Source organism: Equus przewalskii, chromosome 30 (assembly GCF_037783145.1).
Source record: "Equus przewalskii isolate Varuska chromosome 30, EquPr2, whole genome shotgun sequence".
In the NCBI taxonomy this organism is placed as follows: domain Eukaryota; kingdom Metazoa; phylum Chordata; class Mammalia; order Perissodactyla; family Equidae; genus Equus; species Equus przewalskii.
Genome location: NC_091860.1, coordinates 32,380,228 through 32,393,044, shown reverse-complemented (window position 1 = coordinate 32,393,044; position 12,817 = coordinate 32,380,228). Strand labels below are relative to the sequence as shown.

Below are 12,817 nucleotides of genomic sequence, written 5' to 3'. Positions count from 1 at the left end.
AAAAGGACTCCCTGCCTCCCGAGGAGCCTTTGGTGGTGTCTCCTGCTGCACAGACAAAAGCAGCCTGCCACAGGCGAATCACGAAACAGCAGAAAGGGCAGGACTGACATCTTATCTTAAGGAGGAGAAAGTTGGGGGAAATCCTGGAGGGGGAGGGAGGGAGGGCACCCAAGTTGCTGCAGCAGTAACTTGAGGGAGAAGAACTTCCTGCAGCAACTGTGGATCAAATGATAACCACTAAAATCTCTGGTATGTGTCTTAAGGAAGGCCTTGATGCTGACAGCAGGAGATGAGGGTGATCAAGGAGAAACAACCCAGGTCTTAACACTTCTTCAACTGTTCCAGAATATGCCAAAAGGCTTAATGATGTTAACCTCAAATGTAAATTCCTGGCTGCATTACATCTTTTCGAATACCATGTCTACTAAGACGAGGGAAACAAAAGAAAAAATTAACAAATGGGACTATGTCAGACTAAAAAGCTTCTGCAAGGTGAAGGAAATCATGAACAAAATGAAAAGACAACCCACCAACTGGGAGAAAATATTTGTAAATCATTTATCTGACATGGGTTAATTTCCAAAATATATAAAGAACTCAAACAACTCAACAACAACAAAACAAACAACCCGGGAAAAAATGGGCAGAGGATATGAATAGACATTTTTCCAAAGAAGATATACAGATAGCCAATAGGCACATGAAAAGATGTTCAACATCGCTAATCAATCATCGCTAATGCAAATCAAAACTACACTGAGTCAGAATAGCTGTAATCATCAAGACAAAAAATAACAAATGTTGGAGAGGATGTGGAGAAAAGGGAACTCTCATACACTGCTGGTGGGAATGCAAGCTGGTGCAGCCACTATGGAAAACAGTATGGAGATTTATCAATAAATTAAAAATAGAAATATCATATGATCCAGCTGTCCCACTGCTGGGTATTTATCCAAACAACTTGAAATCAACAATCCAAAGAGATTTATACCCCTCTATGTTCATTGCAACACTATTCACAATAGTCAAGACATGGAACCAACCCAAGTGCCCATCAACTGATGAATGGATAAAGAAGATGTGGTATATATACCATGGAATACTACTCAGCCATAAAAAAAGACAAAATCGTCCTATTCACAACAACATGGATGGACCTTGAGGGTATTATGTTAAGAGAAATAAGCCAGACAAAGAAAGACAAACTCCACATGAATTCACTCATATGTAGAAGATAAACACATGGACAAAGAGAACAGATTAGTAGTTAGAGGGGAAGGGGGTTGGGAGGTGGGGAAAAGGGGTAAAGGGGCACATATATATGGTGATAAAAATTAGAATACTGGTGGTGCGCATGATGCAGTCTATACAGAAACTGATAAGTAATAATGTACACCTGAAATTGCACAATGTTATAAACCATTATGACCTCAATAAAACTTAAATAAGTAAATTCCTGGTTGCATTAATACAGAATTAAAAGAAAACTCTTAGGACCCAGGTAGCAGCATGCTAATTTAGGGTGGGTTACTCTTAACAACTGCCATTTGAACACAACTCCGAACCTGTGGAACTCTGTCCGTAACAGCAAACATTCAAGAAGCTGGGACAGTTAGAGAACGTGGTGTTCGCAGGAAATATCAATGCTGCTAATGATGCAATGATAGCCTGCCGGGTCTGGAGGCTGGGATCGTGATGCTGGACTGAATGAGGCTGATGTGAGCACTCAGGTACGGTAAGCCTGTGTCCAATGGCTGGCTGGCCAACTGGGGATTCTGGATACTGTCAATTTGCTACAGATGGAGAAAGCAATAAGGAAACGAGGCCAAACTGGTTGGGAAGATTACGAGGGGCAGGGGTGAGGAAGGAGCGAAAGAATGAAAGAGAAGGGGCCAGAGAGATCAGCTGGCTGAGCATGGGTCCCTGCTGCACGGCCTGGCCTCCACATAGAGGGGCTACTCTCTGGGGGCTGGGCAGCTGGCCAGTGGCCAGCTTGGGCATCCTGTAAAGGCCAGACCACCAGGCCAGGGAGCAAAACTCTTAGCCAAAAAAGGAGGGCTGTTTTGGACAAGCTTCCTCTCTGCGGGCGTCCACTCAGAGTCATCGCTGTTTGAGGAAGTCAGGAACCCCTGCCATGCTTTTTGGATGTGCCAGGCTGCTCTGTCCGAGGTATTAGGACTGGGGTGACTTCAGAGAGGGCACCCTGGTGTAACTGATGACACAAGGAAATCAGGGGCAAACGTCCCTGGGGTCCCGGGATGACTTGGGTCTTTCCTTCTCTTCCGCCCGCGGGCTTCTGCCTTGGCCTGCACCCGGCCGACAGGGGACGAGACAAGCCACTGTCTGCGACAGGGACTGTGGCTCCAGGCCACGCCACACTGCCCGGCGTCTGCCTCTGACCAGCAGCCTCCTCTGCCCTCCTGCCTTCAGAGTTTGTCTTGTCTCTTGTTCTTCCTTGATAACCCCTGGCCTCCGAGGAAGGCAGGCAGAATCTCAGCTGGAGATCTCATCTTATCTGAAATGTGGAAAACGAGGAGGCTCTACCGTTAAGAATTTCTTCTCGGTCTCCGGCCCTGCCATCGGGCGCCAGTGAGGGGACCCGGGGCAAGGGTGGAGGGCAAACCTAAAAAAAGGGGAAGAATGTCTTCTCTGGTCAGTATGAGAGCAAGAATGGGTGCTGGAGTCACTCACCACTCAGGGTGGGTCCTGAATGAAAAGGCTAAGATCCTGTTAGCAAATGCCACGTAAGACTGCTCTTCATTCACGTGAAAAGAAAAATACCAAAGAACAAAAAGAAAAAGAACACCCCCTAAAGACAAAGGCAAAGACGTCTCTCCCGAAAACACCGGGAGACACATTTGCAGCACACGGCGGCGGAAGGACTTGGAGAACCGGGTGGAAGCTCGGCCGAGCGAAGCCTGCGGGCGCACAGCCGCGAATGCGGAGCCGGGGAGGGCGGGAGGCCACACTGCACGTGGCGGGGCTGCAGCGGCAGAGAGGGGACGCCCAAGACCACTCGCCGCTTTTCCGGGGGTGGCGTGGCTCCGCCCCGCATTGACGCGGGACCTGGACCGGCAGGGGCTCCAGTGGAGCCGCGGAGGCCTGCTGAGTCGGGGTGACCACGGGAGGACTGCGCTCGGGCGGAGGCGCCGGGGCCACCAGCCCCCGCCCGGCGCCCCTAGAGCCCCCAGGAGGGCGCCCCGGGCAGCAGTCCGCCTCAAACGGCGCCCAGGCCCCAGGCCCTGGCTCCTCACCCAGCCAGCGCTCCGGCCGCGCCCGCGTCTGAGTCAGCACTCAGGCCTTGCCTGGATTGGCCCTCATCCCCGACGGGTTCAAGTACTTCACATCAAAATCCTGGACATCAAAAACGTGTTTCCCACCCAGGCTTTCACTGCACTTGACGTTTGGGCTTTCACTAGAAAAGGAGAGAGGGCGAGATGGCGAGTTGCGGTGGGGAGACTGGCAGGCAGGGTAAAGTCCTCACCTGTGCTGTCCTTGACCTGCTCTCACGCTGGCCCGAATTTCACCTTGAAAGGCTGCAGCCGTCAGAGCAACACGGCAGGTAGAGACGCGGCACCACAAGAGGTCTTCCTGCCAAGGGTTCCGTCCCCTCCCTACTTCATGTGGCCTCGCACGAGAGGGGGCCACCACCACCTCACTTCTCTCTGGGGCCCTCCCCCCTTGCCCACCCGACACCCGTCTGTCCCTGGCAACTCTCACCAAAGGAGACGAGGGCTCTCGCCTCCCCGGGGCTGGGCCTGCTTGCTGACGCTGCCCGCACGGCCCACTTTCACCGCTCCCAGAGTGTCCGTCACACCACCGGCTCTGGAGACAGGTAACAATCGGGGAATCACACGATCTGCCCCAGCAAGAGTGTTGGCATTTCCCACAGCTACTGCCAGAAGCTGGCAATGTCAGAATGATGGACAACAAACGCTATGGGTGCGTCCTGATGGAGATGGCCAAGAGGGCAAGGGGTGCCCATCCGCCACCCACTGGATGCCCAGCCCTGGCCACCCCTGGTGGTCGTTTGTGACCTGGAGGATGAGTGCTATCTGTGCCTTCGATTGAGACAACCACGCAGTTCCACCAGATGCTGGTGTGGCATTGCACCAGAGGAGGGGACAGGCCCCTAGTGACCGGCTTGTGCAAAACAGCTTCTGCGCAGCCCAGCAACCTAGATGCGCTGCTCAAAAGCCAGCGGAGACTGCTTTCTCTATTATGAGTGTTTATTATGGCGTAGTCGTGCACGTCCAGCGTGCCGGCAATGGGTGAGGGAGCTGGGGAGGGCTCCAGAGAATGTCCCCTGGTGAGCAGCTTCACTCGTCCCTGAGCAGCAGAGGCAGGACAGTGCACTCCAGGAGGGAGAGGACATTTATTCCTTCAGGGAAGATACTCATTTTGGTTTTTTCTCTCTCAACGTAAGACCTCAGTTCCCAGATAACTGCACAGATAACATCAGCCCAGTGACTACAAAGAGCCTGTATTGAAACTCTGAGCAGAAGCACTTGTTCAATAATTACAAAGCTAAACAGGTATACCACTTAAAGCTCTTCACTGCTGCTGCAGCTGAACACATTGTCTTTCTTCCTCTTTTTTTTTTTTTTTTTGGCAAAGAGCAGCAAACACTTATTCAGTGCTAACTCTGAGCCAGCCACTGCTCTATGGATTTTCGTATTTATTAACTCTAGTAGGACAGACGGCTACCTGAGGTTCCAGTCCGAGGGGCTGGGCAGGCAGGGGAGAGGGAGAGGAGGCTGCTCCCCAGAGAAAGGTCAGCCCCCTCCTTCACGCTGCCACAGCCTCCTCAGATCCCACCCATCCTTTTAATCAATACAAGCATACTTCCAAGATATTGTGGGTTTGGTTCCAGACCACTGCAATAAAGCAAATATCTCAATAAAGCGAGTCACATGAACTTTTTGGGTTTCCAGTATGTGCGAAAGTTATGTTTACACTATACTGTAGTCTATTAAGTATACAATAGCATTATGTCTAAAAAAAAATTACATACATTAACTAAAAAATACTTTATTGTTAAATATGCTCACCATCAATCTGAGACTTCAGTGAGTCAGTCTTTTTGCTGGTGGACAGTCTTGTCTCGGTGCTGATGGTGCTGACTGATCAGGGTGGTGGTTGCTGAGGCTTGGGGTGGCTGTGGTAATTTTTTTTTTTTGAGTAAGATTAGTCCTGAGCTAACATCTGCTGCCAATCCTCCTCTTTTTGCTGAGGAAGACTGGCCCTGAGCTAACATCTGTGCCCATCCTTCTCTATTTTATATGTGGGACGCCTACCACAGCATGGCTTGCCAAGCAGTACCATGTCTGCACCTGAGATCCGAACCAACAAACCCCGGGCCACCAAAGCGGAATGTGTGCACATAACCGCTGCACCACCAGGCCGGCCCCGGTAATTTCTTAAAATAAGACAACAATGAAGTTTGCCGCATCCATTGACTCGTCCTTTCGTGAGCAGTGTCTCTGCAGCATGCGATGCTGTTTGAGAGCATTTTGAGAAGTTCCAGCAGAACTTCTTTCAAAACTGGAGTCAATCCCCTCAAACCCTCCAGTGCTCTGTCAACTAGGTTTACGTGATATTCCAAGTCCTTTGTTGTCATTTCAAGTCTTCACAGCATCTTCACCAGAGTAAATTCCATCTCGAGAAACCACTTTCATTGCTCATCCGTAAGAAGCAACTCCTCATCCGTTAAAGTTTTATCATGAGATTATAGCAATTTAGTCACATTTTCAGGCTCCACTTCTAATTCTAATTCTCTTACTGTTTCCACCACATCTACAGTTACTTCCTCCACTGAAGTCTTGAACCCTCAAAGTCATCCATGAGGGCTGGAATCAACTTCTCCCAAACTCCTGTTTATGTTGATATTTTGACCTCTTCCCACGAATTACAAATGTTCTTAATGGTATCTAAATGGTGAATTCTTTCAACAGAAGGTTTTCAATTTGCTTTGCCCAGATCCATCAGAGGAATCACTATGTATGGCAGCTGTAGCCTTAATGAAATGTATTTATTAAATAATCAGACTTGAAAGTCGAAATGACTCCTTCATCCATGGGCTGCAGAATGGATGTTGTGTTAGCAGGCATTAAACAACATTAATCTCGTCGTACATCTCCATCAGAGCTCTTGGATGACCAGGTGCATTGTCAACGAGCAGCAATATTTTGAAAGGAATCTTTTTTTCTGAGCAGTAAGTCTTAACAGAGAGCCTGGAATGTTCAGTAAGCCATGTTGTAAAGAGATGTGCTGTAACCTAGGCTTTGCTGTTCTATTTACAGAGCACAGGAAGAGTCACTTAGCATAATTCTTAAGGGCCCTGGGATTTTCAGAATAGTAAATGAGCATTGGCTTCAATTGAAAGTCACCAAATGCATTAGCCCCTGAAAAAGAGAATCAGCCTGTCCTTTGAAGCCTGACATTGACTTCTCCCCTCTAGCTATGAGAGTCCTAGATGGCATCTTCTTCCAATATAAGGCCGTTTCATCTACATTGAAAATCTGCTGTTTACTGTCACCACCTTCACTGATTCTCTCAGCTAGATCTTCTGGAGAACTTGCTGCAGCTTCTCCGTCAGCACTTGCTGCTTCACCTGCACTTTTATGTTATGGAGACGGCTTCTTTCCTTAAACCTCATGAACCAGCTTCTGCTAGCTTCAGACTTTTCTTCTGCAGCTTCCTCACCTCCCTCAGCCTTCACAGAATTGAAGAGAGTTAGGGCCTTGCTCTGGATTAGGCTGTGGCTTAAGGGAATGTTTGATCTTCTATCCAAACCACTAAAACTTTCTCCATATCAGCAATAAGCTGCTTCACTTCCTTATCATTAGTGTGTTCACTGGAGTAGGACTTTTAATTTCCTTCCAGAACTTTTCCTTTGCATTCACAACTTGGCTAATTGTTTGGCACAAGAGGCCTAGCTTTTGGCCTATGTTGTCTTTTGACATGCTGTCTTCATCATACTTAATCATTTCTAACTTTTGACTTAAACTGAGAGACATGTGACTCTTCCCTTCACTCGAACACTTAGAGGTGATTGTAGGGTTATTCAGTGGCCTAGTTTCAATATTGTTGTGTGCTGGAATAGGGAGGTCTAAGGAGAGAGAGAGAGCTGGGGGAATGGCTGGTCGGTGGAGCAGTCAAGAACACACAACATTTATCGATTAAGTTCTCCATCTTATATGGGTGCGGTTTGTGGTACCCCAAAACAATAACAATAGTGACATCAAAGATGAGTGATAACAGATCACCACAACAAATATAATAATAAGGAAACACTCTGAAATATTGTGAGAATTACTAAAATGTGATACAGAGACACGAAGTTAGCAAATGCTGTTGGAAAATGGCGCCAATAGACTTGCTTGATGCAGAGTTGCCACGAACCTTCAATCTGTAAAAAACATAGTATCTGCAAAGCACAATAAAGCGAAGCACAGTAAAACCAGGTATGCCTCTAGACTTTATTTTGAGAACAGTTTTAGATTCACAGAAAATCTGAGCAGACAGTGTAGACTTCTTATCTCCCTGGTAATAACCACTATCTTATTGCACACAAACACCTTCTGTTAGTATGATATGCTTGTTACAGTCAATGAGCCAAAACAGATGTTATTGTTAATTCCAGTCCAAATGTCAGGCGTATTTCTGAAGCTTTCTGATGACCTTCTTCTGCATCTCGCATGACATTCAGTGGTCAGGTCTCCTCAGCTCCTCTGGGCTGTGGCAGTTTCTCACTTGTTCTGTTTGTGATGACCTTGACAGTTTTGAGGGGATCTGGCGAGGTGTTTTGTAGGATGCCCCTCAGCTGGGATTTATCTGATGTTTTCTGATGGCTAGACTGGGATTATGGGTTTGGGAGGAAGACCACAAGGTGAAGCCCCTCTTGTCACATCTTGTCGAGGCTCTATGCTCTCCACTTGACTCATCACTGTCCATGCTGACCTTGATCTCCTGGGGAGGCCCTTTGTCTGTCAGGTATCTCACTTAGTGTCACTCCCCAACCCCTTCCCACACTGTCCTCTTGGGAAGGATGTCACTGTGCACATCCACATGGGCCTCCTGGAGGGTCAAGTGTCCTGCCACTGGGTGGCCAAGCTCATGTCCCAGGCACATGGACTTGTGGCAAGGATATGCTGGCTTGTGGCAATGCGGGCTGGCATATCCTCCCAGGTGGACTGAATACAAACAGAGTGGACCAACCTGTGGGGAATTTTGGACAGACCAAGTACAGAGAAGAGCCAGGGTGATAAAAAGTTCCTGAGGCTCTCCTGGATTTTGCTTCTAGTCCCTCCTGACAGTAGGCTCATTTCTACCTTCAGATTCCGTCAGATACCTCTCTCCCCTTCTACATCAATTGTGTCTGCCAAAATAGTTCTAACTGGTTTCTGTTACTTCCCACCATAAGGTCTTAACCAACGTAGACCTCTTTTCTCTTTTTGAGTGAGAACAGAAAGACATGAAAAATAATTTCTAGATGTGATACATTTATAAACATTGTTCTTTTAACTAAATTTCTATTCAAAAGTAGGGGCCGGCTCAGTGGCCGAGTGGTTAAGTTCACGCGCTCTGCTGCGGTGGCCCAGGGTTCGGATCCTGGGCGCAGACATGGCACCGCTCGTCAGGCCACATTGAGGTGGCATCCCACATCCCACAACTAGAAGGACCTGCAACTAAGATATACAACTATGTACCGGGGGGGTGGGGGGAGGGGGGGTGGAGGGGGTTAGGGAAATAAAGCAGGGAAAAAAAAAAAAAAAGATTGGCAACAGTTGTTAGCCCAGGTGCCAATCCTTAAAAAAAAAAAGTAATTCTGAAAGGGGCCAGAGTGGTGGCACAGCGGTTAAGTTCACATGTTCCGTTTCGGCAGCCTGGGGTTCGCCAGTTTGGATCCCGGGTGCGGACAGGGCACCGCTTGGCAAGCCATGCTGTGGTAGGCATCCCACATATAAAGTAGAGGAAGATGGGCACAGATGTTAGCTCAGGGCCAGTTTTCCTCAGCAAAAAGAGGAGGATTGGCAGCAGATGTTAGCTCAGGGCTAATCTTCCTCAAAAACAAAAACAAAAACAAAAAAAAACCACCACAACAAAAAAACAAGAAAAATAATTTTGAAATTATAGAAAACTTACAAAAATGAAAATAGTACAAAGAACACTTGTAATATCCCTGACCCAGATTCGCTTGTTGTTAATATCTCACTCCATCTGCTTTGCCATTTGTGCTCTCTCTGTCTCACACACAATTTTTTCTGAACCATTTGAGGATGAGCTGAATCCATCATGACCCTCTACATGCAAGGATTTCAGTGGGCATTTCCTAAGAGGAGGGATGTTCTCTTACGTAACCACAGAGCAGTTATCAACTTTAGGAACTTAACATTAATAGACACTTTAATCTACATCCATATTTCCATTGTGTCCACTAGCCAATAACGGCCTTTACAGCACCCTCCTCAAGTACAGAAGCCAGCTGAGCATCAGGTTTGCATCTGGCTGCCACATCTCTCTTGCTTCCATTAATGAGGACCATTTCCAAAGACTTTTTTGTCTTTGTGACATTGACTTTTTCTTTTCTTTTCTTTTTTTTGCAGAGTTTCATGGTTTTATTAACACAAATACAATGCACACACGAGCTGTCATCTATTCGTTTTCTTCACTGTGCAGCCTGGCATTGGGATTGGTGATTCTGATGGCCAGCTGGGCTGCTTTCTCCACGATGGCTTTGTGGTTCTTGGAGGAGACGTTGTGAGCAATCTCAGCACAGTACGATTTGTTGCACATCACCAGCACTTCAAGCCCCTTGACATTGTGGACCAGGAACTTCTGGAAGACACTGGGCAGCATGTGCTTCATTTTCTTATTGCTCCCATGACCAATGTTGGGCATCAAGATCTGGCCCTTGAATCTTCTGCGCACCCTATTGTCAATGCCTCTGGGTTTCCGCCAGTTACGCTTAATTTTGACATATCGGTCTGACTGGTGCCAAATGAACTTCTTGGTCCTCTTTTTGATGATCTTGGGCTTCGCAAGGGGTCTGAGGGCAGCCATGATGCCAAGTAGATGGCTGCCACCTCCGTAGGGAGCGCCGAGGAAGAGCATGACATTGACTTTTTCAAAGAATACACCCCTGCCTTTTAAAAATACCATTTAAAATAGTTTAACTCAAAATGGATCAAAAATCTAAAGGTAAGAGCTATAACTGTAAAAATGTTAGGGGAGAACAGGGAAGATTCATGACATCGGATTTGGCAAAAATTTCTCAGATATGACACCAAAAGCACAGGCAGCAAAAGCCAACAATGGATAAATTGGACTACATCAAAATTAAAACCTTATGAACCTCAAAGGACAAAGTGCACAGAGTGAAAAGGTAGCGCACAAATGGAAGAAATATCTGCAGGTCATACCTCTGATCAGGAGTTAATATCCAGAATATACAGAGAACTCCCATAACCCAACAACAACCAGGCAACCCGAGTAAAACATGGGCAATGGGCCTGAATAGGCATTTCTCCAAAGAAGATGTATAAATGACCCAGAAGCACATGAAAAGACACTCAACATCACTAGTCATCAGGGAAATGCAAATCAAAACTACAAGGAGATAGCACCTCATACCCATGAGGATGGCTGCTACCAAAATAACAGAAAACTACAAGTGTTGGTAAGGATGCATAGGATTTGGAATCCTTGTGCACTGCTGGTGGGAATGCAAAATAGTGCAGCTGCCATGGAAAGCACTATGGAGGTTCCTCAAAAAATTAAAAATAGAACTATCATATGAGCTAGCAATCCCACTTCTGGGGATATACCCAAAAGAACTGAAAGCGGGGTCCAGAAGAGATATTTGTACACCCATGTTCATAGCAGCATTACTCACAATAGCCAAAAGGTGGAAACAACCCAAGTGTTCATCAATGGGTGAATGGAAAAACAAAATGTGGTATATGCATAAAATGGAACATTATTCAGCCTTAAAAAAGGAAATTTTGACACACGTTAAGACATGGATGGACGTTAAGAATATTATGCTCAGTGAAATAAGCCAATTACAAAAGGACAAACACTGTATGTTTCCACTCTTGAGATACTTAGGTGGTCAGATTCATAGAGACAGAGGTAGAGTGGTGGTTGCCAGGGGCTGGGGGAGGAGGATGGGGCGTCAGTGTTAATGGGGACAGAACTTCAGTTTGGGAAGATAGGACACTTCTGGGGATGATGGCAGTGATGGTTGCAATGTGAACAATGTGAATGTACTTAACGCCATTGAATTCTATGCTGAAAAGTGGTTAAAATGGTAAATTCTATGAATCCGTATTTTACTAAAATTAAAAAAAGTTCACATTATTTAGACATCATTTTGGGGTTCTCTGATCTTTCCTCATCACTAGGACCAGGTCCTCAGTGGGACTGCTACATAGAGCAAGTTGTGTCCTTCTCGTGGGATTCTCTCTGGAGGCCCATCAGTCCAGCTGCCCCTCTGGGTTTTGTTTCTGAGCTTGTTAATTCTTTGGTCCCTTTGGCAGAACATTCCAGCATACAATAATGAAAGAGAACGCCACTTAAAATATTGGCAGGCCTTTTTCTTTAGCTTGTAGTTCTCCTGTGAAATGGTAGAGAAGAATGAGGTGAAGGAGAAAGTTGCATGTAACTTCAACATGCAGACCATGAATAAAGCCAAACAAGGCAGAATCTGAGCCATCATTTTGTGACCTGTGTCACACTCTCAGCCCTAAGCTCTGTCCCCATCTGCTGAGGCGTAAGCTCTTTCTCCACAAAAAGGGCTCTAAAAGAGTAAGTTATTTAACCAAAAAGATGCTTCACTTCAAGGGAAAACTATCTAGGATTCATTTCTTTTAAAATAATTTTCATTTTAATGACAGATTGACTTACATATAACAGCCACATGCAAAAACTTATGAAATGGTCCTTGGATTTACATTGATAAATGAAAAACACTAAGATTCTACAACAAAATGGAATCTGAGGATTTTGTCATGGTGGTTATTTTGTCAACAGTGAGAGAAGAACTTATAAGGATATGAAGATAAAATGTGAACGAGGGGCTGGCCCCGTGGCTGAGTGGTTAAGTTCATACGCTCTGCTGTGGTGGCCCAGGGTTTCACCAGTTTGGATCCTGGGCACAGACATGGCACTGCTCATCAAGCCATGCTGAGGTGGCGTCCCACATGCCACAACTGGAGGGATCCACAACTAAGAATATACAACTATGTACCAGCGGGCTTTGGGGAGAGAAAGGAAAAAAATAAAATCTTAAAAAAACAACCCAAAAGACAACAAAAAAAAAACGTGAATGAGCAGGCCAGTCTGGAAGGAAGGCAGCTTTCACAGACCTGTGTTTTTCATGATCCTAACTCCTCGTGACACTATTGGCCATATAATTAAAAATGCAATATGCTGGTGCACAAAAGATGACCTGGTGGACCCTTTCTTTTCCTGCAGGCTGAGTTCCGACCACGCAGACCTCAGGCTCTCCTGTGCCTCCGCATCATGCACTAGAGGATTCCTTTAGCTCAACCCATGCTTCTCCATCTTAAACTGCACCACAACACCATCCTGTCCCACCTCCTGCAAATGATCTCAACCTGCGGGCTGCGATGGGAGGTGCACCCCGCCTAAAAGCTGGCAGGAACCGCACACCCAACACGTGTCCAGGAAGGCTCTGGTCAGTCCGGCCACAGAAGTGCATATCTCACAATGAGGAATCAAGAGGCTAGTTACACACTTTGTCTAGAAAGAGGAATTCTAATATGTATGAGGCAGCAATCACAGTGGGAGA

General features: G+C 46.5%; 1 protein-coding gene and 1 pseudogene across 22 annotated transcripts in view; both read right to left on the bottom strand.

The window, feature by feature from the left end:
• DIP2C (disco interacting protein 2 homolog C) overlaps nucleotides 1-12,817 on the bottom strand; it is a 469,882-nt gene that overhangs the window by 14,236 nt on the left and 442,829 nt on the right. For 4 of the 22 annotated variants that reach the window (XM_070601302.1, XM_070601304.1, XM_070601307.1 and 1 more), the window contains one exon: nucleotides 9,581-11,620. The exons of the other annotated variants lie outside the window; for them this stretch is intronic. In XM_070601302.1, coding sequence (XP_070457403.1) covers nucleotides 11,605-11,620 — 16 coding nt within the window. In that variant the 3' untranslated portion in view covers nucleotides 9,581-11,604. Of the gene's footprint in view, nucleotides 1-9,580; nucleotides 11,621-12,817 lie in introns of those variants that run through there. 22 annotated transcript variants of the gene reach the window in all.
• Nucleotides 9,581-10,164, bottom strand: LOC103552262 (large ribosomal subunit protein eL32 pseudogene; annotated as a pseudogene).